Raw genomic sequence first — 23,986 nt, forward strand, 5'->3', positions numbered from 1 at the left:
TGAGAAGGGTTAAAATAAATAGCACTCCGTGAAAAAGCATGCCCAAACCTTATTAGGATATGGCTTATTGTCCTCTTAGTGTCCTAACAGTGAACTAAAATAACTAAAATAATAGTGAACTAGCAAGGAATCCAGCTCTGCTGCATAGATAGTAATTATGTTTTTTAATATTATCAAGGTAAATAATTTCTTTATAAACTATTTTTTTGTGTACACAATTTTATTTTGCAGGAAACCTTGTCCCTCACATTGTTCTACAGACATTTGTGTCTTTGATGTTCCCTTTAAGAGTGCAACATAAAGTTGATAATGGTTGAAAACTTGTCTTGGCAATAATATCTTTATATTGTATAGTGTTTGTCTTTAGAATTTGTAAATTGTAATAGAAAATGCAAGCTTTATAGAGAACTACTACCATTTTACAATGATTTGCATATCTCCATCTTTTTGGTTTCAAAGAGATTATTAGTAGAATTTTTTTTTATTTACATATCATTATGTAAAATCTTAACTTCAATAATCTTGGTAAAACCTTGGTTATGATAGTTTATTTGTATTAATATTATTATGATACAACTGATTTTTATGTTTAGCTTATGTGAAGGCATTCCAGACGGTGTTACCAAGTTTAAAAGGATAGTCAAGCATCTTCTCATTTGATTCTATCTCTACAGTATCAATGCTCTTGTATGTTCTTGTTGCTCATTCTTGAAAGGATTTAGTCATTTACTTGTAAAGAGAGGTCATTTTAAGTTGTGAGAATAGCCTTTCGAAATAGGCTTAAGTTGCTTGTCTCTATATGTTGTTCAAACTTACTATCTATCAATTGATATAAGTTTCAAGATAATAAGTTCATTATACATTCATAACTTGGACAGAGCATGACTTCATAACTTTTTGATAATGAGTGAGCTCTTGATAGAATATCTTGATAAAACAGAAAACTGGAAAACTCAGCTCTTGAAACTTATATCAATCTCTTTATAAGTAAATGACTAAATCCTTTCAAGAATGAGCAACAAGAAGGTACAAGAGCATTGATACTGTAGAAACAGAATCAAATGAGAAGATGCTTGACTATCCTCTTAAAATTGGTAACACTGTCTGGAATGCCTTCACATAAGCTAAACATAAAAATCAGCTGTATCATAATGCTCTTACATAATATTAACACAAATAAACTATCATAACCAAGGTTTTACCAAACATTATTGAAGTTAAGATTTTACATAATGATATGTAAATAAAAAAAAATTCTACCAATAATTTCTTTGAAACCAAAAAAATGGAGATATGCAAATCATTGTAAAATGGAGTCATGAGATTCTTACAACTTGCTTCTGAAAGTCTTCATGTTTTGCCCTTGTGCTTCGCAAATCTGTAGCAGTTGTTCCAGAAGATCGAGACATCCCCGGTTTGTGTCTACAACACATCCAAACAGGAACTGGAGGAGATCATGAAGAATGGCCGCATGGCTCCGAGCTCGAACCCAATGTATCTGGTGATGGTAGTGCTGGATGTGAAGATCGTGAGTAGCATGTGCAACTCCAGCAAGGTTCTCATCACTATTAACTTCCAGAAAGCTTGCAAGGACAGGAGCATCGAGTATTACATGTCAGAGAATGGCTTGATCTTCAGCAGTGGCTCCATACGGGTCAAGTACTTCAAGCAGGTGGTGGAACTGCCAAGCAACAAATTGCTGCTCTAGCTCCGGCCAAGGGCCTCGGTTCTTAAGAGTAGTTAGATCTTTTCTCAAGTATTGGAACGAATCTATAAGAAAGTTTTCTAGATATTTAATTTAATCAATCAGTCCTCGTTTGGCTAAAAAAAAAAACAAAAGATAAGAGAAAACACATCCTCATACCATAAGCTACTCTTCCACTGGGATCGTCCCCTTCTTGCTCACGTAGATACCATCCAAGTCCTTGTCATCCTTATGTCGCCCTTGCTCTTTTAAATGTAGATTCAATTGAGATTCTTTTCGGGCTTAATGGTGGAGATGAAGACACGTGGGAAAAACAGTTGAGAGTGGAATTTTTTTTATTTTTTTAGGGTAAACCAGTTTTTTCGATGGTAAACCCATTTTTTTGAAGCATTTTTTCCAGGAGCGCTTATGTAATTCAGCATTTCACCGCAGTTGCACGTTCGCTGCTCTCATCAACCAGGACAGTCTGCAGATATTCTGGAGGAATAAGGCAGTTACAAGGAAGAAGATTCGGGGGAGAGTGTCGAAAAAACTGGTTTACTCTTAAAAAAAAAACATTCCACTCTCAACTGTTTTTCCCACTTGTCTTCTTTTGCTCTGTTAAATATAGAAGGATGATTAATAAATTTTACAACAAACATGGAAGTATTGGGTTTTTTGTTGGGTGTTTTCTATCCTGATCGCGCTTGTGCTTGGATTCCTCGTCTAGGGTTTTTATAGCTGGGAGCGATGCTTGCTAGATCGCCAATCGATGGAAGGACGGCAGCGCTGGCGCCAATGTATATGCATTTCAGTTGCCAAGGAGGAGCAAAATCTTGGAGCGATGGCGCAGCATCGGCATACACAGCAATCTCGTCCTCGCAGTGCAAAATGAAACGAAGTAAGTTCATCGCCATGGCCGCTCTGGACAATGGACGATGAACAAGGCGCATTGGCATTTCTCTCCCAGCTCTAGTTTGCAAAGAAGAAAATCGCGATCTTAGCTCATTCCTTTGTTTGCAAGGTCTTGGATCCACGGGCAACTCACGAGTGCTGGGCTTACAAGGTGGTTCATTTATTTCGCCTTCTTTGCTTGAATGTTTCATTTTATTCCAGCTTAGATCAAAGAACGCTATCGTTTTAGCGATGGTGGAGAGCCTGGAGGAACGGCAGGACGGCCAATCTAGGCTGCCAGAGGAAATTCTGGTGTGGATGGAGTTATGGTCGTTGTGACGAGGTACCTATCATCGTTTTTCCAAACGAAAGAACAAAAACTAATTGGAAATCCAGGTACTTTGGTGGAACGAAGCTTTCGTTGGAGCTTATGGAGGAATCGCTGCTGACTGCCTCAAAGACGCACCGACGCACATTGTGAAAGCAAAGGTTTTCTTATGTAGTTTGGTGTTGTCTACTGACTTGCATCGAGTGTGTAGATCTACCTGGTTCTCAAGCCTGGCTTTGATCATCTTGGAGATGTGTACCCTCTCCGAAGCATTGGTGTTATTAGTTTCGATCTTTATGTCTGCAACGAATCCAGCTTCAGCTTCAGCTTGCACAAGGGTGGCATCAAAAGAGGAGGCTGTGCGAGTTTCGGGGAAACGTGAAGGAAAAGTTCGGTCCCTGGAGAGAGGAATGGCTATACACGCCGAAGCTGCTAAAGGTGGTGTCGAGTTGGAGTATTTCGTCGCAAACACGCTGGTGGATTTCTACGTCAAATGTGAGAGCTCGGCAGACGCTCGCAGAGTTTTTGACAAGATGCCACTGCACGATGTCGTGTCCTGGACGGCGCTGGTGGTGGGCTACGCTGGAAACGGTGAAGGCCAGGCGGCCTTGGGTCTCTTAGAGGACATGCAACGTCGGGGCTGTACACCGAATGCTCACTCGAATTCCTTTGAGTGCATTGTTAGAGGGACAAGAAAGCAAACGAGAAGAAATCCTGGCGATCTGTCTCCAGTAAGTGACGATGATCTTTTTTCTTTCATTCTTTTTTGCTGATGCCTGTGTTTGGTTTCAGTGGTGTTTCCCCGACAAAAAAGGTAGCAGCTACCTCTAGAGATGTTTTGCAAGAGAGGAGCGAGAAGATGGACGTCTCTCCAAAGCAAAGCTTTGAGAAACGAGATGGCGATTCCTCTCGGTGCAACGGCGGCTGAAATGGTTGAAGTGGCTGACAGAAAATTACCGCCCTTTCAGCACAGTGCGAAGAAGCTACCATGCACTCCTCATGCAAGCGCTGGAAATGGCGGCGATCCCAATCCGAACTGGCTACTCGACAACAAGTATGTATCACCAGGAGATAGCTTCTGGGACGAGGCAAAACGCGTCCTTGGGAGCAAGAAGGGTGACTGCTCGGAAGTTAAGTCGCGTATCAACCCTGACGGCCCGAATTTATTGAACTCTCCGCTACCGGTCGTGTGCTTCGACTTTGCGAGTCATGACAACGTTGGCAAAGAAGCTGCTGCAGCTCCCACTGAAGAAGGAAAGGCAATCGTGAACGATCCGTCGTCCTCAGTCTCCCGTGAGAAGTTGTCCGATTGGCTTCCGGCTGAATTATGTGAAGGATAGAAGACTGTATCAATGGCAGGTAGGCCAATTGTTTGTGATTTTAGTGCCCACTTACAAGAAACTACAGGTTGATTGTCTATGCCTTGATGGAGTTTTGGATGGTGTTTACTGTGCCTCGACAAGGTATTTAGTTTTCTTTTATGGTAATCCTTAAAACTTTTTGACAGTGCAGGAAAGAGTCTTGTTGCAGAAATTTTAATGTTAAAAAGAGTGCTGGCGACAGGGAAAATGGCAATGCTGGTTTTACCATATGTTCCTCCAGATACTTCACTTGCAGTTCGTAGCATCAAGAAGCGAACTCACTCATCAATAAGGTGGTAGAGGACGGGCGGCTGTCCGAACTAGCAGTCGTAGTTATAGATGAGCTTCATATGGTATGTATACTGACTTCCCAATATCTTTCTTATAACAGTCTGGTGCAGGTTGGAGATAAAGAGAGAGGTTAAAGCTACGACATGGGGCCGGTAAAGGTGACTATGAAAGCAGCAGCCCCACTGCAGCGATGCCTAATGTAGCAGCTGTTGCATCATGGCTTCAGGTATTGCAATCTTTTATTCAAGTCTTACAGACCATGATGATAATTTGCAGGCTGCATTTTATGAGACTAACTTTCGCCCGGTTCCTTTAGACGAACACATTAAAGTCATTTACGATACTAGTGTTCGTGCTCTAAGAGCAGGCTCTGAACTTAGCGGCAAGGATCCAGATCACATCGTCCATCTGTGGCATGAGGTTACTTTTGTGTTTTGACAAAGACCTTTCATAGGTCTTACTGATTTCAGTTTGTGCCCTTTGTTGTCTAGGTGGTTAGTAAGGCCATTCTGTGCTTTTGTTTTGTTCAAGTCGTCATGCCTGCGAAACCACTGCCCGACGAGGTACAGGCAAATGGCTGGGAGAGCAGGAAGAGCAGGGATAGACACGCATGGCGAGAGTGTAAGACTTGTCTCGTTTATGTATTCTGAAATTTGCCGAATGTTGGTTTTGCAGATATTAATCTGTAAAAGTGAGGAGCTTCCCATTCTGAAAGAAGGTTGTCAACCGTTGCAGTCATATCTCGCCGAGGAAAAGAATGGAATGATGAGAGCTCGTTTTGGAGGTGGGCACAGGATGTCAACCGCTCTGCACCCTTCTCAACTCTACACAGCCTTTTGATGACGTCGTGAAGTCTGCTCAAGATTCTTTGCTGTGCCACAAGCGACTGATAGAGTGGGATCAGGAGTTACAGATCTACAAAATAAGTCCATTAGGAAAAGCAGTGTTTGGCAGTTCGCTCAGCCCGGAAGAATGCTTGGTACGTTCTCGCCCGCTTTTGCTGGCAATGACGAATTTTAATTATGCGGATGCAGGTTGTCTTTGAGGATCTTGCTAAAGCCCCTGATAGTTTTGTTTTAGCGTCGGATTTGCACCTTGTTTACGAGGTTACTCCTATTCACATGAAGCGTGTGTATTGACGCTTTTTTGTGGCTCTTATATTGTCCAAGCTTGTTCAGGTATGTATGGTCGACCTTTGTTCCATAATACTGAAGTTTCGCCACTAGGAAGTGCCGCTAATGGACGTCTGCAGTACGTTCAAGGTGCCGAGGGGCACCGTGCAAGCTCTTCGATTGTTTTACCTTTGTTTTATGTTTTCACAGGCTGCACGAGCTAGATGTTTATACAAAGCGGGCTTACGAACAGTTGAAGCTGTAGCTGAGGCTACAATTCCTGAACTTGCAAACGCGCTGCGTGATTCTTCATTCAAAGAACATGCAGGTTGGCTTCTCTTATATGCTTTTACTGGCAAGCTTTTTGTAATAGATGCTGGTAAGCAGCAGTGGATGTACGCTGCAGCGGCAAAGAAAATAAGAAACGGAGCAAGGAGAATTGTCCTGGATCGAGCAGAAGAGGTGCGAATAGCTGCTTTCTCGGCCTTTCAAGCTCTTGGAGCAACGATTCCGCATTCGCTGTCACGGTCTTTATATGCCAGTGTTGAGAGGCCTCAGGCTGAGACAGACGAGATTGCCATATCTCCAAAGCGAGACGAGGGCAAGGCCGACGTTCATAGCACTGACAGTTGGATTGGATGACAGCAAGAAAATGGTAACCATGGCTCCAATGCGTTTGGAGGCTTGCGGAAAAGAAGGCCAAGGACCCGATCTTGCTGCTGTGACATCTTAGATCTGGAAACAAGGTTTTGATACATGCCCAAGCCAATAAGACTGCTTCGCGATTTCAGGACCAGTGGAAAATTCTTGTTGTGAACATCATCTTTAATTCAAAAAACTGCTACTTTGATCTAATACTATTAATAAATTTTGAAAATACCACTCCATCTAGCTTTCTCCAATTCAATCTTCCAGAGCATCATGGATTCCTCCTTTCGCTTATCTTCTTCGGCCTGGAGATCCTGTTCAAGCTCGAGAGCAAAACAAATGTCCCCCTCCATTGCCTCTGCCTGCTCCTCCTGAGAATCCCCCTCAAGCACAAGATCCTCATTGTCCACATTCTTTTGGAGGATTTGGCTCGTTTCCCCATTGCCAATTTGAATTTCCGCAAAGCCCTCCTTGTGTTCTGGCTGCTCCAAAACGTCCTCAAGCACGAGATCTAGCATCTCCTCATCATCCACATCCTCAAGATTTGACGACAGAATTTCAGTCATCTCTTCGTCACTCACTACAATTTCTGCCACCTCAGGGAACACAAGAGGGATGTGTTCCTCCTCGTTTGGGACTTCATTCTCCTTGACCAGTGCCATGATTCTAGCCACCTCCAGGTCATCCATGTCAAACTCTTCCTTGTCCTCCACCCTGATCACCACCCCAGCTTTATCGGCCTGTTGACCACTCTGCTTCGCTTGACTTTCGTGGACCAGCAAACCCTTCTTCGTCTCATCTTCAACTGGAGCGCGCTTGAGTTTCTTGTTCTCATGTGCCATGCCAACTTCCTCAGTGCTGCTCGATCTTGGCCGCTTCATGTAGGTTGGTCTTGTTTTTCCGCCATAAGTGAATTTTTTCTTGCACTGACTGCAGCGATACCTTGGCTGGCCAATGTTGTCGTTGTTGAAGTAGTCGAAGTTGCCACACTCACTGCGATTGCACTTCATACAGGTCGGGTGCTGCTGTTTCAGGTACGATTTCAACTCATCCACGCTTCCAAACTGGAGGCTACTCTGCTGGGAGGACGAAGACCAAAACAGTGGGTAGTTCTGGAGAAGATGGAGCTCCTTGTACACCTTGCTGCTTTTGTTTGGCATCGCTGCTGGCTTCTCTGCTGAAAGGACAACAAGTGAAAACCTAAAATATGTCCTTTTTTACAAGCTTAAGGGATGAAATGTGTGTTTAAAGTTTTGGGTAAAGGGAGTTTTATTAAACATCTTTTAATTTCCACCCTTATATCTAAATGCCTTTTCCAGGACATAATTCGTACACACAAGGATATCACCACAAGAAAATTTCAGCAACAAAAAAGATTAGAGTGGAACCAACTAAAGAAACAATCTAAGTTTCAATGCATGCAATGGTGTCTCAAAATATTTGGCAAGGAATAGACAAGTTAATTACGTACTTCCTTATTAAACTGAACAGCGTATAGCTCTTTTATATACAATCCCCTCTCAGATACACCACAAAAAAGAAATGCATGATATGATGCTACCGGAAACTTTCTGAGATGGAGATTTTTCTTTTTCTTCATGGTCCCTGGGAATATAGGAAGATCATTTTCAAAGCGATGCCAGGCCGAGAGCGTCCCTGAAAAACTCGTCGCAGGACGAGAAACCAGCCGAGAAAGCATCTCCCAGAGCCCCCATCACGTCCAGAGCCTCTTGCAGATCCGCCGAGCTCTGCATATCCTCCAGCCACTCGAGCAAATCCTTGGAGAAGGCGAGCATGGCGCTCACGTCCCGGAGCTTCTCCTTCATGGTGGCCTCCCACGCCTCAGTTCCATCGTTGGTAGTTCCACCGGCGCTGCTGCTACTCCCGCTGCTAACGGCACTACCACTCCGGCTCTTGAAAAATCTCTGGAGCTGATCGATGATCCCGATAAACACCAGCATCGGCTGGAGGATGATAAACAGCTGCTCGCTGCTGAGCGATGGAGTTGACGTAGCTTGGAGTCCTCCCGAGCTCGCTGTTCTCTTGATATCCGCTGCCGGCTGAAGCTCAGAGCAAACTCTATCGGGCTCCTGGCCGCTGGGGATGGCGATGTCGAGGCAGAAAGAGGAGAAGCCCTGTTTGTGTAGCATGTAGGCATGGACAGCACCCCGTTGGAGAAACGTTTTCCTGTGCTGTTGCCACTCGTCGTGGGATTGTAGCAGCAGCGACTGGACCATCATATACTGCACTGTCTCGTTCGATCTGGCCGGCGTGCCGGGGCTGGAGATGGTTCTCGAAACAGGAGTAGTGGTGGCGTCAGTCTCGGGAGGCGATGCCTGGAGGAACGTTTGTAAGGATTTTGCGAGAACACGGCGTTGGCTCGGTCCCTGCTGGTCCAAGAGATGTCCGGCCATTTGTACCATGAAAGGCAAGAGCCTCGAGTTACTTTCCTTGCCACCACCTTTACTATCGACACTGAACGAGGCCCCCGTTGCAAAGCGGCCCAGCATCTGTTACAGAAGGAAAGCTCACGTTAAGTTGTAAAATGAGAAGGTAAAGGAAAAAACGTACCAGGACGATATCGTAAGAGAGCAAGCGCAGCCGGCTACCATCCGCACGTCCGAGGGCGTTTAAGTTGTCCCAGAAAGTATCAACGCACCGAGAGTACTGCGCAAGCGCGACTGCTGGGCCGCGGAGAGGAAAGAGATCGTTACACAGCGTCTCGTTGTTGCGTATAGCTGCGCCTTCCCACTCCTTTTTGGGATTCTTGAGGGAGGCGTCGGCTCGCTTTTCCTCTTGGTGGCACTGGACGTGAATAAAGTTGAAATGACTAACCGTCGTGTAGACCCACTCGGGACGGCCGTGGACAGTCGCAGAACCGATTTTTACACGCTTGCTGTACGAGTAAGCTCCCAGCATCCGCAGTTTGTAGCCTTCCCGACAAACCATGCATGCCAGTCCGGCTTCTTCCTCTTCTACGTCTTCAAGGCCTTCAATTCGAGGCTTTGATATGACAATGCGCTCACCTCCATCAGATCTCAGCTCTCGGCGCATTCCCAGCCCCTGGAAAAAAGTGAGCTAAGTCTAAGAACGAAGGAACGCAACTTGAAAGATGAGTATTACCTGTAGTAACTCTTCCCTTCGTTGCAAAGCACGTCGTCTCATCTCGTCCCGTGTTGTCTCCCTTAAATTCAGGATCGTCTCGGCAAGGAATCCTTTCTCTTTATCGGATAGCGTGTCCAGCAAATTTTCTGCTCTTGCTCCAATCTCGTTTTCTCCTGGCATGCCCTCCAGTGCGTGGAGCAGAGGAAGAACTTCTTCCTCGTCAAGACATTCTTGAGTCTTGCAGTGACCGATAGATAATCCTCTCATCATGGACAGGATAATCGGAACCGATGGAAGCTCCAAAGATCGTGTCCACTCGGGTGACGACCGAAGATCTGTTTTCTTTTCAGTAAAAGGAAACGCGTCTTTCAGATACCGTATGGCAACTGCAGAAGGTAAACACAAGAGCAAAGTTGATATGAATAAAAACTCAAAAAGTTCTTACCAGTCAGTATCTCCTTCTCAAGTATGAGATTTTTAAGTAGCTCGCCACTGTCGTTTTGCTTGATCGACTCCGTTACCTTCACAAAATTCTCAACAGCGAACTGATGAAAGGCTGCTTTCTGACCCAGTGAAGCGTCCTTCGGATTCTCACCGTGCTCCTTTTGCAGCTTATCAAAAGCTCCCCAGTCCAGTAAGTAAGGCAGGAAGTGATCCACCAATACTTCCATTGCCGCTTCCTCTCCATAAGTTAGATACGGTAGTATTCTTGCGGCTGTGTCACTGTTCTTGTGCTGCTTAGACTGCTTGTAGCTGCTGGGATTGGAGAGTCGCTCCAGGAACATTAGAACACCCTTGGCAGCTTGTTCCCCTCTGGCAATGCCGGCTCTTGTTGTGCTCAGAGCGCCTTCGGTCACTCCAACGTCACTTTCGTTGGCCTCGGTGACCAGACACTCCACGATGAGTAGCAGTCGCTCCACAGATTCGGCTGAAAAGAAGGATTTGTTGGCCGTCTCCAGGAGAACATCCAAGGCACCAAGCTGAAGAAGAGCCTGCCGGTTACCCCGAATCTTGCAGCAAAACATGAGTAGCTTCAAAACCAACGCAACTTGTTCCTGACCAGACTTCAGTTCTTCGTCCGTAAAATGCTGAGAGATACAAAACCAACTTTTAGAATCAGAAAAGACTAAAAGAGCACGCACCTCAACCATACTCAGTAGCTCCTTCAGCCCACCGCTATCTTTCATGACTCCAGTAATTGCAAACTCGATTTCTGGATCCTGACTTTCCTCTCTATCATCATCTAGCTCCTTGATCATTGGTTCTGTTGCCTCACCGTCCAGTCCCTGCACACACAGCACTTTTAAAGACAGAATCATGAAAGATCACGCGGCATACCTGGAGTCGATATGTCACGGTCATTGGTGGACACTCTCTTCCGGAGACTCCAGAAGCAGACATTAACAGGCTCGTTCCTATTGCCGAATTCGCCACCACGAAGGCGCCTTCCGCCAAACCTGCTCATATGCCTGCGCAACACTGAGATCTAAAGAGATGATGCTTCCTGCAACAAGAAGCTCCATGGCGTAGTCATCCTCCAAAAGTGCAATCATCTCCAGCTGTTGACAGATTTTGTTCTTCACGTCACGCATAAGTGGACCAACTTCTAAGCTCGAGTATGGATTCTTCGTCATCGAGCCACGGATAAACTCCTCTTGCGTGTGAGCTTTGTTGAGAACAAGCATATATGCAGGCTCCGGTTTGGCCGGACAGATGATATTGCAGAGTTGTTCAAGAATAAACTACAAGAAAAACATTGAGTAAAAGGAGACAAGGAAACAACGCTTACCAGACATATGCGATCTTTTCTGTCGTGATCAGGAGTCTGAAGACCGGAAATACATGCACGAACGAAATGTCTCTTGTTGTCGTCGCTTTCCTGAAGCAGGTTGTCAAGAAGCTCGCGTAGTAACCGTCCAGTCACTTATCAGCTTCGTCTTTTGAACAACCAGACCTCTGATCACCAAAAGAGCTTCCAAAATTTGTGACAGCAAGTCTTCCTTCATAAACCTGCAAAAAAAATATTTCATATCACCGTAACAGCAATTCGCAAACTCTTACCTTATCCTAACGTTCGGAACTTGCAGGAATTTGTTCAGTAGCTCGATAAGTTTGTGTAGAGTATAGCCCTGTGAGATGTCCGTATGGAAGCTTCGCTCCTGGGCTTCTACCCGGACTACCTCTTCACTGATAAGACTGCAAGCGGTCCGCAGAAAGCCACGAACTGTAAGATATAAGCGCGCATCTTCATCCTCGATCATTTTGAACAGCAGATCAAAGTATTCCGCTGCACTCTCTCCGGCAGTTCTCGAAGCAGGTTCACAAACAGGTCCAGGAACTTGGATTTCCGAGCTACGCTCTGAGAGCACAGCACCTCGATCAAAGCGCACATCTCTTGACGAATTGGCTGGGAGCATGCACTTAGAACAAGCTCACGAACCCAGCTACTATCTTCAAAGCACTTGAGGTCCTCGGTAAGAGCAACTTTGCAAGCTTTTCGCTTCCATCGTAGAATATATTTAAGAGCCAAGGCATCTGAAAAAATAAAAAATAAATAAACAAATTCCATCGTCAGAGGTAAGAAAGAGTTTAACGTACCAGATTTTCTCGAGTCTTTTTGAGATTTTTGAGCGGGTTTAACGTTCTGAGATATGGTCAGTCGTCTCACGAAATCAACATACGTCGCACCATTTTTCCACTCCAGGTAGTTTACTAGTAGTAAATCCTGGCCTTTCGGTGTGTTCTCCAGCTCTTTGTCTTTCTCTACGTTTTCCTTGGCGGGCCTGGTGACCGGTGTCTCCTGAAGTATTGCAGCCGTCTTCACGAAAGAACCAACAGACTTCACCGAGAACCCTCCAGGTTCAGTAGTCTGAGGAATGTCAGTCTTTGGAGGAGTGCATGCCTGAGAAATAATTCTCAAAGCTGGAAGAATGATGTGCTCGGCAATAACTGGATGCCGCGCTCCAACCTGGATCGACCGGAACAGCAGCTGAAATGCGACTCGCAGCCGTGCCTCCCAAAAGTCATCACCGAGAGAGCATGTTTCTGAAAGGAGTTGCATCTCATCACGGACGCACGCGGCAATATCCATCGACCGGTGATGCTCCAGACAGTATACCACCTTCTGCTTGATCAGGCTATTGAGCTCGCCGACGGCATTTAAGTGGACTGCTTGAAAACGAAATGGAATTTACCTTCTTATGTATCTTCCTTTGATCCCAACACAGGGATTCTAGCAGGTACGTTCTCCATCTGAGATTGTTTGATGTGCATTGGAGCTGGTCTGTGAGGGTCTTTCAATTCGAGTGCTGTTTCAAGTGAAAGCCTTTTGCTCGACTCAATATCGGTGATACTGTATGGCTTGAGGCACTGGCATCACACCGCCAGCACCACAGTCACAAAAGAACCTGCTCAACCGCGAGTAAACCACCTTGTGACCACGATGACACACCTTTGCACATACTGAGCAGCATCCCTTGGACACTGTCAAGTCGCAAGTGTAACAGAAGTACCAGTGCTGCTCCATAAAACTGCTCCCACTTGATGTGAAGGTGCAAACTCTAGAAGCAAGAAGTCTTCGTCGTGCTCTCGATCCAGGCTTGTTAGCTCACCATCAGATGTCCCCTCGTCATCGTCTTCGTCGGCAGAGGTAGCATCACAGTCGGCATACCTGAAGAGATTCATCCACGAGGAACTTTAGCTTTTCCAGTTGAGAAGAAGGGTGCTTACTCCACTTTCAGTGCACCGAATCCATCAGTACAGCTGTTGCTCCGCGTCGTTAGTTCCCTAGCCTTGGCCCGATTTCGAGAGATGTCGACAGATTCGGTGGCTTGCTAATGTCTGAATGCTGCTTTGTGTTTTCGACAGTCTCGCTGCTTTTCTGCTCCTCGGCCTTCTTCAGCTCACAGTCTGAAACTTCCAAGATCTTTGCTGGAGGTTTAGCTCATGTCTTCGTTGGACACGTTTCTGTAAGGCGACTGGCGAGTTTCTGCTTCGTGGTCCACCCTCTGGATAGAGCGAATGCGAGTGGCAAGTCGGGGCTTATGACTTTGAGCAGGTTGACAAGAATAATTTCCTGCCATGAGAAATCATAAGAACGCAAGTAGCAGCAAAGCAAATCCTAACCTTCACAGGAGATATTCTTCGTAGTGGGAGGTGGTCACGAAGCATGAAACCATGATCTGCGTTAAAAGAGAAAAAGAAGAATTAGTAGAACATATTTCCTGCCATAAGAGACTAAAATGTTGTGAAAGAACACTCTTCGATGCAATCGTCTAGATCTCAAGTTCTAGAAATCATTCAAAGGTATCTATCTACCTGCATATTCCGATGATCGCAAACCACAGTACTCCAGGCTCCGTAAGAATGTATTTCGTTCTCCTGGCTGATTGAAACACAGCACTGTCAGAGCTACAAAGGAAAGAAATCCATGAACTCCATAATTCCACCTGGAAGATGTTGCGAGGGATGAATTGGATTTGGGAAAATTCCAGCGGAAATCGTTGCTCTTGAGCAGCACAGGCTGCCGCATTCGACAATCAAGAAGCCTCCGCGCTCTGGATGGAAATCGCCTGTGCTGTAGCGGCGGCAGTCCCTAATCCAGAATCGAGAGGGGAGTATCGGAGATGCGCGGCATACCTTCAGCGTACTGGCGCGTGGTAACGCCATCGCCCTGGAACCCTAAATTTCCATTCCTTTAGCCCGTTAAACCCTAAACCCAAACATGATAGTTTAGTTTAATAAAAAGTGTTAATACGAAAGAGAAGAATATTCTCCTTGCTGGCCTGGACTCTCTACTCGGAACTCTTGGACATCCTGCGAGAAAGAGGCAAAAAGAAAAGAAGAAAAAGTGTGAGATAGCCGATCAAATGAGAGAGAGAGAGAGAGAGTACTTACATTGCCCTATCGCTTCCCTCTGCCCTTGGGGCCTCCTCCATAGCGATCGAAGCTCCAAAATCCCAGGAGCTCGAAACAAAGTAGCGTCAGGGAGCTTCCAAGAGCCCAGCGAGCTCAAATTCCCTGCCTTTCTAGCTCAAGCATCCGATTCCCATCAAAAGCAGCCAGAGGAGGAGTACGCTGATGATCAACACACACGGGCAGCAATCCTCTTCCTCCGGAACAGCCGGATCGTCGTCGGGATCGTCGGGGTCGTCGTCGGGATCGTCGTCGGGATCGTCAGGGTCCTCGGGGTCGTGGGGATCGCTGCCATTGCGCTTACACTCGGATATTTCCTGCTGGTAGTCGCGTAATCGCTGCCGGGACGCCTCGAGCTCGCCATCGCCGCCATCGCCGCCATCGCTCCTGCCGCCATCGAAATCGAACGCCTTGATCGCGTGGCGGCACAGCGGGCAAGTCGATCGAGCCCTGGCGGTGGCGCATGACCTCTTCACCCATTTCCCCAAGCACTGGCTGCAAAACCAGTGGCCGCAGTCCGTGCGGACGTCCGCGATGGCGCTGCAACAGATTGGACATACCTCTCCTTCACCGTCGCTGCGAGCGCCATCGCCATCCCCATCCCTGGCATCCATCGCTGGCCGGCGAAGAAGCACAAATGCCCCGCTGGAGTGGACGGCCACGATACGCTTGATCCGATGGCTGGAGAAACTCCAACGGTAAAAGAGTGGAGGGCGCGGATGAAAAGGATCTGACGGCTGTTTAGAAAAACAATCTTATTAGACGGTGGTCCTACGTGGCAGTATTCTAGCCGTTGGGTTTTGGTGATCTTCCAGCGCGACGAGGAGAGAATCGATGCTCTCGCGGCGCTCAGCTGCTCCATCGATCGCGTATCCCCCGGAATGTCACTGCTTCACGCGAGGTATTCGCTGCTCATCCGTCGCCGGGAGCCATGCTTCGCCACGCAATGCCGGATTGCGCTCCAATGCTGTGTGTCGATTTCCAGGCAAGGAGCTCGGCTAGAGGTAGATTTCTTTCACGGTATTGTATTTTGGCGCTGGAACGATGAAGAGTTCTCATTCCCCGCGACGAATGCATCGCTGTGTGAGAAGAATTGCGCTCTTTCTCGGCACGATCCATGAAGAATTCCTCCTCGCGGCTTTTTCACTCCGTCCTGCCACCAACGAAGATTCAACTCCACCATCGATCGAGGAATGAAGGTGTTCTCGAGGATTCTAAAAGCAACTCACTCCTTTTCAACCTAGATCCAGCTAAGTTCCTCGAATGATACATATTTCCGACAGTCTGCAACATGAAAAAGAAGAAAAATCTAAAGCCATGCCAAGACCCACAATTTTTGGGTGAGAAGAATTAAGTACCTTGAAGAAAGCCTCCTTCTGGGGCACCAGCTTACATCAACAAGCGTGGAGCCTCCACTCCGTTCCAAAAACTCCGCAACAGTCATGCGCTAAATTTTGGGATGCCTGACAAGGTCGCACCGTCGTCTAAAAGCTGCAACAAAAGGAAGCAACCGGAAGTTTGATCATCTGAGGAGCTGGTGTTGTGAGCTTCTCCAAAAGCTTTGGCTGTCAGGCCCATCTAGAATTTTACGTAGCGGTGCCATTGAAGTGGCCATTACCTGGAGCGAGAGAGAGAGAGAGAGAGAGAGAGAGAGAGAGAGAGTTTCTACAAAGTTTTCCAACGAGCAGCCAGTCCAAGAGAGCGTTAGATGGCAGCCAAGCTCACGTAAAATCGAGATCGCCAAGAGCGTAGAAAATACGTTCAAGGAGGTCGCAAGTAGAGGCCATCGCATCTAAGATCGATTGAAGAAGAAAGGATGAAAACCAGCGATCGAAACGAGAAAAAAGGAGAACTTACAGTGCTTGACGAGCAATGATACGGCTTGAGCGGCGGAGTCGCCAAATGTGTAGCACTGGACGAGAGCTCGGACGATCGGCTTAGCGAGAGGGATCGCGAGACCGGTCATTAAAAGCATGCAAAGCTTGATGCCTCGATCATCTTGAGCAAAGATCTGATTGATCCAAAAGAAAAACTTAAACGCGAGAAGTATCGAAAGAGTTACTTCAACCTGCAAAAGCCATTGAGCCAAAGCTCCCACTGTCGAGGCCAAAACGAGCAAAACACCTCCTGTCAAGCACCACTTTGTATGAATCGACTTTAAAGCTCAAGGCAATGAGGATTGCAAAGCTTGCAATGAATTGCAGCCTGCATGGATCCAAGAACACAGTCAAGAACACACGAATCTTTTGTCTTGTAACCAAAACTTACAGCGAGAATGATCGATATGCTTGATAGAGCAGGACTCAAGGATGCAATCCCGTATCTTCCCGAGACACTGCACACGAAACCCATTCCAAAGTTTGGCTACAAACTGGACGTGAAAGCTCGGTCAAAACTTCCACAGCCGATTCCCATCAAGCACGCCAGTGTTACACAAGGCGCCATGATTCTCAGCTGGATCAAGAGGATGGTTTTTGCAACTTGAGAGTTTTTCTTCTTCTGAAGCTACCTGAAGTATAGCCATGCTTCTCGTGATCAATCCACTGCTTGTTTTCAATAACAATCTGTTTGGAAAGCTTTTCAGATTCTACGACAGAAGGAATGCCGAAAACTTACCCTGTTGTGATTGCATCAATAAGAAAAGCCGCTAATGTGTACATGAGAATGCCAAGGCTCAAAGGTATCTGATAAAAAAGAGGATGGTGTAAGCGTAGGGGAAAAAAACCGGTTTTCATTTGAGATCTTGCTAAAAGAGGATGAAAAAAATGACTTCAAGAAACTCGAAACATACCTTAAGGCCGATACCATTGCTATGTGGATTGGTCCATTGATTCCTGTAAGAATTAACGGTGAATTTTGCTCGATGCTTCAGCTAGAAACTGTATACCTCCAAGGATTATCAGAAAAAATCCTGGTACAATGGACGCATATCTACAAACTTTCGAACTTAGCAAAGAGAACCATGAACTCGATGCATACCCGAACGCATCTACAACAGGATCAACACCAAATACAGCAGCAAGAACAAGCTCACGAACTAATCCCTGCGAAGGGGTGAAGAAAAAACTCAAAAGTCTTGCGAAGAATGAAAAACATTTTTAACACGAGAGGGATACAACAAGACTTACCAAGACTTTGCTAAGAGCAGTAGCACTTCCCATCACTCCCGCTAGCTTCAAAAACTTACCACCGCCACCTGAGAAGAAAATAATCTTGAGAAGAAGCGAACAAAGAGAAAGAAGAAAAACCTCTGGAGTCAACAAAGACGTAGCCCGATCCTTTGCAAGAGTCTTCGTTTCCAGCATACCTGAGCACTTAGTTTGCCGGAAACTAGAAGCCCACTTGAGAGGGAGGCCCTCCTACCGAGAGACAAGGAGCCTGGAGGCGAAAAACATGAATCGTCACAGCTTCGTTTCTTCTTACCTGGGCACTGACGAACCGATCCATTCGAGAGAAAGACCCACAACTCGCTCATCTCAAGATGACCTCTCTCTCTCTCTCTCTCTCTCGGGTTTTGGACATCAATGCGGCAATAAGCTATGTCGATCATTAAGAGAGTTTACTGATTAAAAAAATTGGAAGGGATGGTAAATCCTGGGGTCGAGAGTTCCTCTCATCCCATTCTTACTCGAGACCTTTTTTCATTTTTTTATTTCAATAAAGATACCGCAAGCTTGTTTGTAACACATATATATATATATAAGTACTTCATAACTCAGCCATTGTTCCACGGCTGTGACGTCATGTTAGAACTTTTCCACCACCCCTGTTCTGATTTAGGACCATTTCTCGATTTGTGCGTGTCATCCTTGAGCAGGGGCCATGCTAATCTTCTTTGTATCATTCAGTGTCTTGGAGCCCCTGTTCTGGTTTAGGGCTAGCTGGTGGGGTTGGGACACTTGACAACGTACCACACTTTTTTCTTAAAACACTAGAGACAACGTCGGCTCGCGGGAGTTAATCACACACGTTTTTCTCATGTCTGTAAACAACATATGGCAGCTTGAAATCTTGGGTTGCTATAAAACCCAGGGTAAAATCTTCAAGCAGCACACAAGAATGGCTTCTTCAGGAACTTTCTTCTTTGTTCTTTTTGTTCTCTATGTTTCTACAGGTATCATCTATCGTCCTTTGAGTGCATCTTTGATGTCATATAAATCTCTGTTTTGTGTGTGTAGTCGCTGCCCAAAACGTGCATTTTGGTTATGGAGTTTATCTTCCCACTACTGATCTGGGATCTCCGTTGAGGACCCTGAGGCCCATTTTCAACGAGAGAGCTAACGAATTCCTGCTGACCGAGAACTATACCTCTGTCAAAAACAACCATGCCCACACCAGTAATAATGAAGAGCTCTACAGATCAGTAAGCTATGCAACGGTACCAGTTCCTAATCTGATCGGTTGATCACAGTTTGGAGTTACGTTTGGGATGAACGTTCCTATAAAAGTTCTGCAGCTTAACATCGAGGCATCGTTCAACAAGATTGCGGGGAGCAAGACAAGCATCAAGACCACCTCCGTGTTTGTGGAGTCATACAACCAGAGGATCTACCTCCGGGACCATGCAAGGGCCATCCAAACCCTCCCACTCAACTCTGATTTCCTCAGTGACTTGCGCAACCTTCCCGAGCCACCCAGCTCCGACAGCGCTTGGGGGCCATACCAATCCTTCTTGAACAAGTGGGGAACGCACTACGTGGCCGAGATGTTCCACGGCTCATGGCTGCGCCAGTGGACCGTGGCCTCCTCCACGGCGACGTTCACCGAGCGCCAAATGCAGGCCAAAGCCTGTGCCAAGCTCACCGGCCTCAAGGGAGTCCTCCCCAACATGGAGGGCTGCGCGGGTATCACTCTTGAGGAGATGCGCGCCGCGGAGGGGATCAACACGCAAGACACTCGAGAGGCCCGGGGTGGATCCTCCGCCACCGTCTCGCAGCTGCTCTCGGGTGACATAACCAACGATCTCATCCGGAAGTTCATCGAGGAGGGAGCCACGAGCAAGGAAGCAGTACGCTACGGCTTCTTTCCAGTGTGGGTGCCCGTCTTGTCTCAGTACATGTCGTCCGCGTCCATGGAGTGGAGAGTGGCAACGGCGCTCCAGGCTTACTATGAAGGCTTCCTCGCCTTCAAGTGTCCCCTGGACCAGCTCAACACACCCGCGACTGTCTTGCAGCAGTTTCGGAGGCTCAGCAATGGCAAGTATCAGTGCGTTCGCCAGTGCCAGGGCTGCAGGCTTGACAAGGATTGCAACCTTAGTGGTGTATCTGGATGCTATTGCTACGGTAACTCGTGCATCAACGCTCTGGGACCGGATGGCCGAGCTCAGGTTCAGCGGCAGAAGGATAACCTCGACCGTAATGTGCTGCCTAACAGGTCGTGTGAGTACAACTTTCCTCAGTGCCGCTGCAACACCAAATCCAAAGAGGCGAATTGTGGTGCTGACAACATGATTCCGATATGGGACCAGGGTCAAAACAGCATTGCGATCGATTCAAACATCCTTCTTTATGACAAAGAATGAGCCAAACATGATTGTGTGTTTGTTGTTTGTGATTTGCATTGCATTACGTCTCTACAATAACATGCATCTCTATGTATATTTTCCATGGTTGTGTGTGGTTTGTATTTAACAGTCCTGTGTTTTCAAAAAGAATAAATAAAAAGATGTTAAGTTATACAATACAATTCGCAAGAGTCGGCAGCTGTGTACACTGTGTAGGTGAAAGATGACTTCCATGTACTATATGAGCTCCCCAAGACATGCACATCTCAGCTGGAAGACCTTTCTGTCCTGGCATGAGTGGGATCAAGTAACTCTTCTGAGCAGGATCCAGCAGTTGCAAAGAGTGGCCTAAATTGGAGCAGCTGCAATCAAGACCTGGTGGTAAATTGTGTATACTTGAATTAGACTTGGAAAAACATTATCACTAAATTGTTTGTGAGTGCATGAAATATGGAAAGGGAATATAAAAATGTGCATATCAATTAGCCCAAAAACCTTAGCTTATATACAGAAGCGAGTGGTCTGGATTGAAACTAATATGACAGCTACCAAAATCCCACTATGCTAATATTAGTATACGGCATCGTAGCCATACACTAATGGAAGACTATCAGGGTTCTCTTGTAAACGGGCTGGGATCTAGAGGAACATCAGGAGGAGGCATCGGCGCATCTGTAGACGGTATTAACTGCTCCTGATCCTTTTGTATGAAGCATTTCAACTGCTGCACATGCACAATCTCTAGAGGCTTGGCCTACTAGACGTCATGCCGAACCTTATAAACTTGTGGTGTAACTTGCCGCAACACCTGATATGGTCCTTTCCATTGTGCAAGGAGCCCCTTAGATAAACCACGTACCGTAAGATGGGGAAAATGGACTAACACTAAATCATCCACTTTGTACTCCGTAGGTAGACGATGATGGGAGTTATACCACCGTTGTTGTCCCACTTGTACGTGGCCTAAGTATTTGGTAGACTCTGCTCGGACAAGTGGAAAAATGCTCGTCAAATATTGATCCCATGACCTAGCATTTGTAGCTTGTGGCAATCGTGAAGGTAAACCCAGCTCCGTTGGTAATATTGGATCATGATCATATAGAAGTTTATATGGTGAAGCACCAATATAACTCTACACCCCAGTGATATATATATACCAAATAGATGGCAAATAATTATCCCAATCCGAATGCTAAAAATTCACATACTTCACAATCATCCCCTTGAATGTCCGAATGAGCCGTTCCACCAAGCTATTTGATTGTGGATGGTAAACAATGTGGTGTATCCCCAACCAAAACATCAAAACATGAAATGCCTCAGCCATAAATGTGGGACCATTATCCGAAAGAATCCATTCTGGAACACCACTCGATTGAGGAGGAAGTATCCAATATCAGTTGCAGAGACGCTAGTAAGAGCACCAACTTCCACCCAATGAGTTAAATAGTCATAAACAATAATAACATACTCATTACCAATAGTCTACCGTGAAAAAGATCCCTTAAGATCAAATGCGACCAACTCAAATGGACGGAAAACTACAATTGACTCCAACCATCCTTCCGCAACCCGAGGGGGAGTATTACAAGTATTACGAATTATTAAGAATTCCTCCTCGCGGCTTTTTCACTCTGTCCTGCCACCAACGAAGATTCAACTCCACCATCGATCAAGGAATGAAGGCGTTCTCGAGGATTCTAAAAGGAACTCACTCCTTTTCAACCTAGATCCAGCTAAGTTCCTCGAATGATACATATTTCCGACAGCCTGCAACATGAAAAAGAAGAAAAATCTAAAGCCATGCCAAGACCCACAATTTTTGGGTGAGAAGAATTAAGTACCTTGAAGAAAGCCTCCTTCTGGGGCACCTCAACAAGCGTGGAGCCTCCACTCCGTTCCAAAAACTCCGCAACAGTCATGCGCTAAATTTTGGGATGCCTGACAAGGTCGCACCGTCGTCTAAAAGCTGCAACAAAAGGAAGCAACCGGAAGTTTGATCATCTGAGGAGCTGGTGTTGTGAGCTTCTCCAAAAGCTTTGGCTGTCAGGCCCATCTAGAATTTTACGTAGCGGTGCCATTGAAGTGGCCATTACCTGGAGCACGAGAGAGAGAGAGAGAGAGTTTCCACAAAGTTTTCCAACGAGCAGCCAGTCCAAGAGAGCGTTAGATGGCAGCCAAGCTCACGTAAAATCGAGATTGCCAAGAGCGTAGAAAATACGTTCAAGGAGGTCGCAAGTAGAGGCCATCGCATCTAAGATCGATCGAAGAAGAAAGGATGAAAACCAGCGATCGAAACGAGAAAAAAGGAGACCTTACAGTGCTTGACGAGCGATGACACGGCTTGAGCGGCGGAGTCGCCAAATGTGTTAGCACTGGAAGAGAGCTCGGACGATCGGTTTAGCGAGAGGGATCGCGAGACCGGTCATTAAAAGCATGCAAAGCTTGATGCCTCGATCATCTGGAGCAAACGCGAGAAGTATCGAAAGAGTTACTTCAACCTGCAAAAGCCATTGAGCCAAAGCTCCCACTGTCGAGGCCAAAACGAGCAAAACACCTCCTGTCAAGCACCACTTTGTATGAATCGACTTTAAAGCTCAAGGCAATGAGGATTGCACAGCTTGCAATGAATTGCAGCCTGCATGGAGCCAAGAACACAGTCAAGAACACACGAATCTTTTGTCTTGTAACCAAAACTTACAGCGAGAATGATCAATATGCTTGATAGAGCAGGACTCAAGGATGCAATCCCGTATCTTCCCGAGACACTGCACACGAAAACCCATTCCAAAGTTTGGCTGCAAACTGGACGAGAAAACTCGGTCAAAACTTCCACAGCCGATTCCCATCAAGCACGCGAGTGTTACACAAGGCGCCATGATTCTTAGCTAGAGGTTTTCTTCTTCTGAAGCTACCTGAAGTATAGCCATGCTTCTCGTGATCAATACACCGCTTATTTTCAATAACAATCTGTTTGGAAAGCTTTTGAGATTCTACGACAGAAGGAATGCTCAAAACTTACCCTGGTGCGATTGCATCAATAAGAAAAGCCGCTAATGTGTACATGAGAATGCCAAGGCTCAAAGATACCTGATAAAAAAGAGGATGGTGTAAACGTAGGGGAAAAAAACCGGTTTTCATTTGAGATCTTGCTAAAAGAGGATGAAAAAAATGACTTAAAGAAACTGGATTGGTCCATTGATTCCTGTAAGAATTAACGGTGAGTTTTGCTCGATGCTTCAGCTAGAAACTGTATACCTCCAAGGATTATCAGAAAAAATCCTGGTACAATGGACGCATATCTACAAACTTTCGAACTTAGCGAAGAGCACCATGAACTCGATGCATACCCGAACGCATCTACGACAGGACCAACACCAAATACAGCAGCAAGAACAAGCTCACGAACTAATCCCTGTGAAGGGGTGAAGAAAAAACTCAGAAATCTTGCAAAGAATGAAAAACATTTTTAACACGAGAGGGATACAACAAGACTTACCAAGACTTTGCTAAGAGCAGTAGCACTTCCAGTCACTCCCGCTAGCTTCAAAAACTTACCACCGCCTTCTGAGAAGAAAATAATGTTGAGAAGAAACGACAAAGAGAAAGAAGAAAAACCTTCGGAGTCATTCTCGTTGAGCTCAAACAAAGACGTATTGCGAGAGCATACCTGAGCAATTAGTTTGCCGGAAACTAGAAGCCCACTTGAGAGGGAGGCCCTCCTACCGAGAGACAAGGAGCCTGGAGGCGAAAAACATGAATCATCACAGCTTCGTTTCTTCTTACCTGGGCACTGACGAACCGATCCATTCGAGAGAAAGACCCACAAGTCGCTCACACCTCAAGATGACCTTTCTCTCTCTGTTTCTCTCTCAAGAGGGTTTTGGACAATAAGCTATATCGATCATTAAGAGAGTTTACTGATTTCGAGAGTTCTCATCCCATTCTTACTCGTGACCTTTTTTCATTTTCTTATTTCAATAAAGATATCGCAAGCTTGTTTGTAACACATATACGGCTGTGACGTAGACTTTTCCACCACCCCTGTTCTGGTTTAGGGCTCCGTCATGAAGTGGTCCGACACGAAGATTTCTGACAACGTACACGTTTGTTTTAAAACGTCAGTTCGCGGTCTTGTTTTCAAAG

The 23,986-nt window shown here is 46.0% G+C and overlaps 7 protein-coding genes and 1 non-coding gene across 17 annotated transcripts; 4 read left to right on the forward strand and 4 right to left on the reverse strand.

The window, feature by feature from the left end:
- The first annotated feature begins 2,837 nt into the window (after window positions 1-2,837).
- On the forward strand, window positions 2,838-3,591 carry LOC112341197 (pentatricopeptide repeat-containing protein At3g53360, mitochondrial-like). Its single transcript, XM_024660923.1, has 3 exons — window positions 2,838-2,921; window positions 2,975-3,548; window positions 3,581-3,591. The coding sequence occupies exons 2-3, from the start codon at window positions 3,158-3,160 to the stop codon at window positions 3,589-3,591; spliced, it is 402 nt and encodes a 133-aa protein (XP_024516691.1). The 5' UTR covers window positions 2,838-2,921; window positions 2,975-3,157.
- Window positions 3,592-3,593: 2 nt separating this feature from the next.
- Window positions 3,594-5,022, forward strand: LOC112351392. Of its 2 annotated transcripts, XR_002994093.1 has the most exons (6): window positions 3,594-3,637; window positions 3,699-4,265; window positions 4,314-4,369; window positions 4,414-4,620; window positions 4,669-4,784; window positions 4,835-5,022. XR_002994093.1 is itself a non-coding variant. In XM_024689256.1 (3 exons), the coding sequence occupies exon 2, from the start codon at window positions 3,740-3,742 to the stop codon at window positions 4,244-4,246; it is 507 nt and encodes a 168-aa protein (XP_024545024.1). In that variant the 5' UTR covers window positions 3,594-3,637; window positions 3,699-3,739; the 3' UTR covers window positions 4,247-4,265; window positions 4,314-4,370. The 2 variants fall into 2 exon arrangements, 1 of the variants encoding a protein (XP_024545024.1); XM_024689256.1 differs by lacking the exons at window positions 4,414-4,620; window positions 4,669-4,784; window positions 4,835-5,022 and having other exon boundaries at window positions 4,314-4,370.
- Window positions 5,023-5,632: 610 nt separating this feature from the next.
- Window positions 5,633-6,525, forward strand: LOC112351434 (helicase and polymerase-containing protein TEBICHI-like). Its single transcript, XM_024689345.1, has 2 exons — window positions 5,633-5,736; window positions 5,789-6,525. Exon 2 carries the CDS (start codon window positions 5,797-5,799, stop codon window positions 6,310-6,312), a length of 516 nt encoding a protein of 171 aa, XP_024545113.1. The 5' UTR covers window positions 5,633-5,736; window positions 5,789-5,796; the 3' UTR covers window positions 6,313-6,525.
- A 1,246-nt stretch (window positions 6,526-7,771) lies between these two features.
- Window positions 7,772-12,613, reverse strand: LOC9661369 (auxin transport protein BIG; the record flags this gene model as incomplete). The annotated part of the gene is given in 12 exon segments (XM_024660936.1): window positions 7,772-8,828; window positions 8,890-9,381; window positions 9,442-9,809; window positions 9,869-10,511; window positions 10,566-10,709; window positions 10,762-10,854; window positions 10,857-11,165; window positions 11,213-11,342; window positions 11,344-11,433; window positions 11,485-11,743; window positions 11,746-11,958; window positions 12,022-12,613. Coding segments are annotated over 12 exon segments (4,215 nt in total), but the record flags the coding sequence as incomplete, so codon positions are not given.
- A 96-nt stretch (window positions 12,614-12,709) lies between these two features.
- Window positions 12,710-14,671, reverse strand: LOC112351399. The gene is made up of 5 exons (XM_024689267.1): window positions 14,320-14,671; window positions 13,872-14,238; window positions 13,741-13,803; window positions 13,549-13,604; window positions 12,710-13,498 (listed from the first exon to the last, which is right to left on the reverse strand). Exons 2-5 carry the CDS (start codon window positions 14,089-14,091, stop codon window positions 13,367-13,369), a joined length of 471 nt encoding a protein of 156 aa, XP_024545035.1. The 5' UTR covers window positions 14,092-14,238; window positions 14,320-14,671; the 3' UTR covers window positions 12,710-13,366.
- A 386-nt stretch (window positions 14,672-15,057) lies between these two features.
- Window positions 15,058-23,723, reverse strand: LOC9643252. Of its 9 annotated transcripts, XR_002994108.1 has the most exons (14): window positions 23,627-23,723; window positions 23,511-23,581; window positions 23,340-23,407; window positions 23,191-23,255; window positions 23,099-23,142; window positions 17,129-17,171; window positions 16,954-17,021; window positions 16,847-16,901; window positions 16,606-16,791; window positions 16,406-16,542; window positions 16,195-16,348; window positions 15,696-16,129; window positions 15,567-15,621; window positions 15,058-15,490 (listed from the first exon to the last, which is right to left on the reverse strand). XR_002994108.1 is itself a non-coding variant. In XM_024689316.1 (8 exons), the coding sequence occupies exons 3-8, from the start codon at window positions 17,496-17,498 to the stop codon at window positions 16,702-16,704; spliced, it is 333 nt and encodes a 110-aa protein (XP_024545084.1). In that variant the 5' UTR covers window positions 17,499-17,533; window positions 17,586-17,715; window positions 17,761-17,862; the 3' UTR covers window positions 16,558-16,701. The 9 variants fall into 9 exon arrangements, 2 of the variants coding, with proteins under 2 accessions (XP_024545084.1, XP_024545078.1); XR_002994110.1 differs by lacking the exon at window positions 15,058-15,490 and having other exon boundaries at window positions 15,583-15,621; window positions 23,340-23,404; XR_002994113.1 differs by lacking the exon at window positions 15,058-15,490 and having other exon boundaries at window positions 15,583-15,621; window positions 16,406-16,464.
- Window positions 18,109-18,216, reverse strand: LOC112342590. Its single transcript, XR_002991017.1, has one exon. It is a non-coding gene; the product is annotated as a U6 spliceosomal RNA (small nuclear RNA).
- On the forward strand, window positions 18,384-20,022 carry LOC9643253 (DELTA-alicitoxin-Pse2b). Its single transcript, XM_002962599.2, has 3 exons — window positions 18,384-18,451; window positions 18,516-18,700; window positions 18,749-20,022. The coding sequence occupies exons 1-3, from the start codon at window positions 18,397-18,399 to the stop codon at window positions 19,856-19,858; spliced, it is 1,350 nt and encodes a 449-aa protein (XP_002962645.1). The 5' UTR covers window positions 18,384-18,396; the 3' UTR covers window positions 19,859-20,022.
- Window positions 23,724-23,986: the final 263 nt, after the last annotated feature.

Source organism: Selaginella moellendorffii, unplaced genomic scaffold (genome assembly GCF_000143415.4).
Source record: "Selaginella moellendorffii unplaced genomic scaffold, v1.0 SELMOscaffold_2, whole genome shotgun sequence".
NCBI classification, from domain to species: domain Eukaryota; kingdom Viridiplantae; phylum Streptophyta; class Lycopodiopsida; order Selaginellales; family Selaginellaceae; genus Selaginella; species Selaginella moellendorffii.